The sequence below is a fragment of the Loa loa genome, assembly GCF_000183805.2.
Source record: "Loa loa unplaced genomic scaffold supercont3.604, whole genome shotgun sequence".
Classification (NCBI taxonomy): Eukaryota; Metazoa; Nematoda; class Chromadorea; order Rhabditida; family Onchocercidae; genus Loa; species Loa loa.
This window is the reverse complement of record NW_018108784.1, coordinates 23,958-26,090: the sequence shown is the minus strand read 5'-3', so window position 1 is coordinate 26,090 and position 2,133 is coordinate 23,958. Positions and strand designations below refer to the sequence as shown.

Sequence of the window (2,133 nt, the reverse complement as noted above, 5' to 3'; positions counted from 1 at the left end):
TTTGCACTTCATTATTTCTTTTTTCCTTTCCTTACTTTATTCACTCTTAATTTCTCTTCAATGATTGTAAATAAAAAAACAGTCATCAGTACCAGATGGAATGCATTTTCAGGATCTTTATTGATAAAGAGTTAAGGAATCACAATACAACAGATGCTTGCAAATTCAGTGGATACAGTCTCGACAATCCATCATTTGACGTTTGTCTGACCCTCATCATGTGACCATTACAACACGCTGATGACGCTTAGTCGTTCACGTAACGTGCTTAGCATACTTTTCTTTCTTGAAAATCTTCAAAATTTCATTTGTTTTAATCGACATTTTCATTAATCAAAACGCTAAGAAAAACCAAATTCCACTTTTGGTGTGAAACTTTTTTTCCAATTATTTTTATTCAATTTACTCCATGAAGTTCATGAAATGTCAAAAAATGTCATCGAATGCCATAAAATAAGGTTCATAAAATGTCTAGCATAATTTGTTTCATGAGATGCATTTTTAAGATTACAATGCAGTGAGTTAAGTGACAATAATAGTGACCGGTCATTTGAAAAAAATAAATAAGTAAATAAATTAAGGGATTATGTGTCAAAGGATTAACTTTAAGAAACTATTGTAATTGTGAAAGAGAAAAGTTTTGATTAGTCTCATTTCAAGCTTTTCAACAGTAACAGTAAAATCATTAACTTTTTGAAAAACAAATTAGGAGATGAGAATAAAGTGGTAAGAATCTCGGATTTTTTTTCCGAAATTTTTCTGTTTCAGTGGTTCAATTTAACAATTCTACTCCCGTATGTACTGTAAAACAAACATCTGTTCGATTGAGACCTATCGATTACAAGACGTGGATTGTACTGTATGTTTTATCAATATTTGTAATTACTAAAGCAAACATCATTGCTATAATTCACTAAAAATAACGTGGAAGAAGTGTAACAAGATGTATTCTTGAAGCTTAATCAAATCAACTAGATACCACAAGTCTGAGGACACCGACACCATGACACATCGATAAGACATGGTGATTGTATCAATCGTATATTATCATCGAAAAATTCTATCACTTTAAAAGTCAGATTGTCTAATTCTGTTTCTTTTTTAGTAATTTTAATTAATTGTAATTGCGAAGTACAATAGCCACTTAATCATCAAAATTTGTATCCTTAATATTTAATTGCTGATTAATTTAAAGAGCAGTAATGGCATTAATTGGAACGATAGCCATATTAGCAACTGCATGGGATTTGTTTATGATCTATTTTAATCCCGATTATCACGAAGTGGCTTCATTAGTAACTGGTAATGAAACAGGTAATTCTTGTTCATATGACAATTAAATGTCATGCTTAAATCATATATGTTATATACTTTACATTAAACTATTTCAGAGACTGCTATCAGGAATAGCTTAATATATGTGGTTTGAGAATTCATAGAGGTCTACCAACAATTGTGTCGTAGAATGAATTCAAAGATAGTCCAACATTTATTTGCAGCATGTTGGTTCTCCTGCTTAATGGCATTTTCTGTGATCCAGAATACCAAAGATATATTCAATATCGAGTCTACTAATAAACAAGGCCAAATAGGATCAATTCATTTTATACGTTTCATTAGCATGATGTGGGTGATTTTTGGACATGCAACAGCCGGTTATATGATGTTCAGTTGTAAGTATAAGTTTGATTCGATATATATTACGGATAACTTGAAATAGTTTATTTTAATTTGAGCTTATCAATTATCGATTTTCAGCAAATTGTCTAATTCTGTTTCTTCTTTAGTAATTTTAATTAATTGTAATTGCGAAGTACAATAGCCATTTATTCACCAGAATTTGTATCCTCAATATTTAATTGCTGATTAATTTAAAGAGCAATAATGGCATTAATTGGAACGATAGCCATATAGTTTGTTTTAATTTGAACTTATCAAATATCGATTTTCAGCAAACTTCTTGGATTGTAAGGATACATTTAAAAATTTGTGGACACAATTCATGACTAACGCATTCTTTCCGTTGATACATTCTTCTTCATGTCCGGCTTATTAGTATCGTATATTGGTTCAAGGAATACCGCAAAGACAAGAAGAAAGTAATGTCACCTACTGCTTGGCTCTTATTTTACA

At 30.4% G+C, this 2,133-nt stretch overlaps 1 protein-coding gene across 1 annotated transcript; it reads left to right on the top strand.

Moving 5' to 3' along the window:
- Window positions 1-184: 184 nt before the first annotated feature.
- Window positions 185-2,056, top strand: LOAG_14924 (hypothetical protein; the record flags this gene model as incomplete). Its single annotated transcript, XM_020448875.1, has 5 exons — window positions 185-259; window positions 769-859; window positions 1,196-1,314; window positions 1,500-1,673; window positions 1,953-2,056. Exons 1-5 carry the CDS (start codon window positions 241-243, stop codon window positions 2,054-2,056), a joined length of 507 nt encoding a protein of 168 aa, XP_020301009.1. The 5' UTR covers window positions 185-240.
- Window positions 2,057-2,133: the final 77 nt, after the last annotated feature.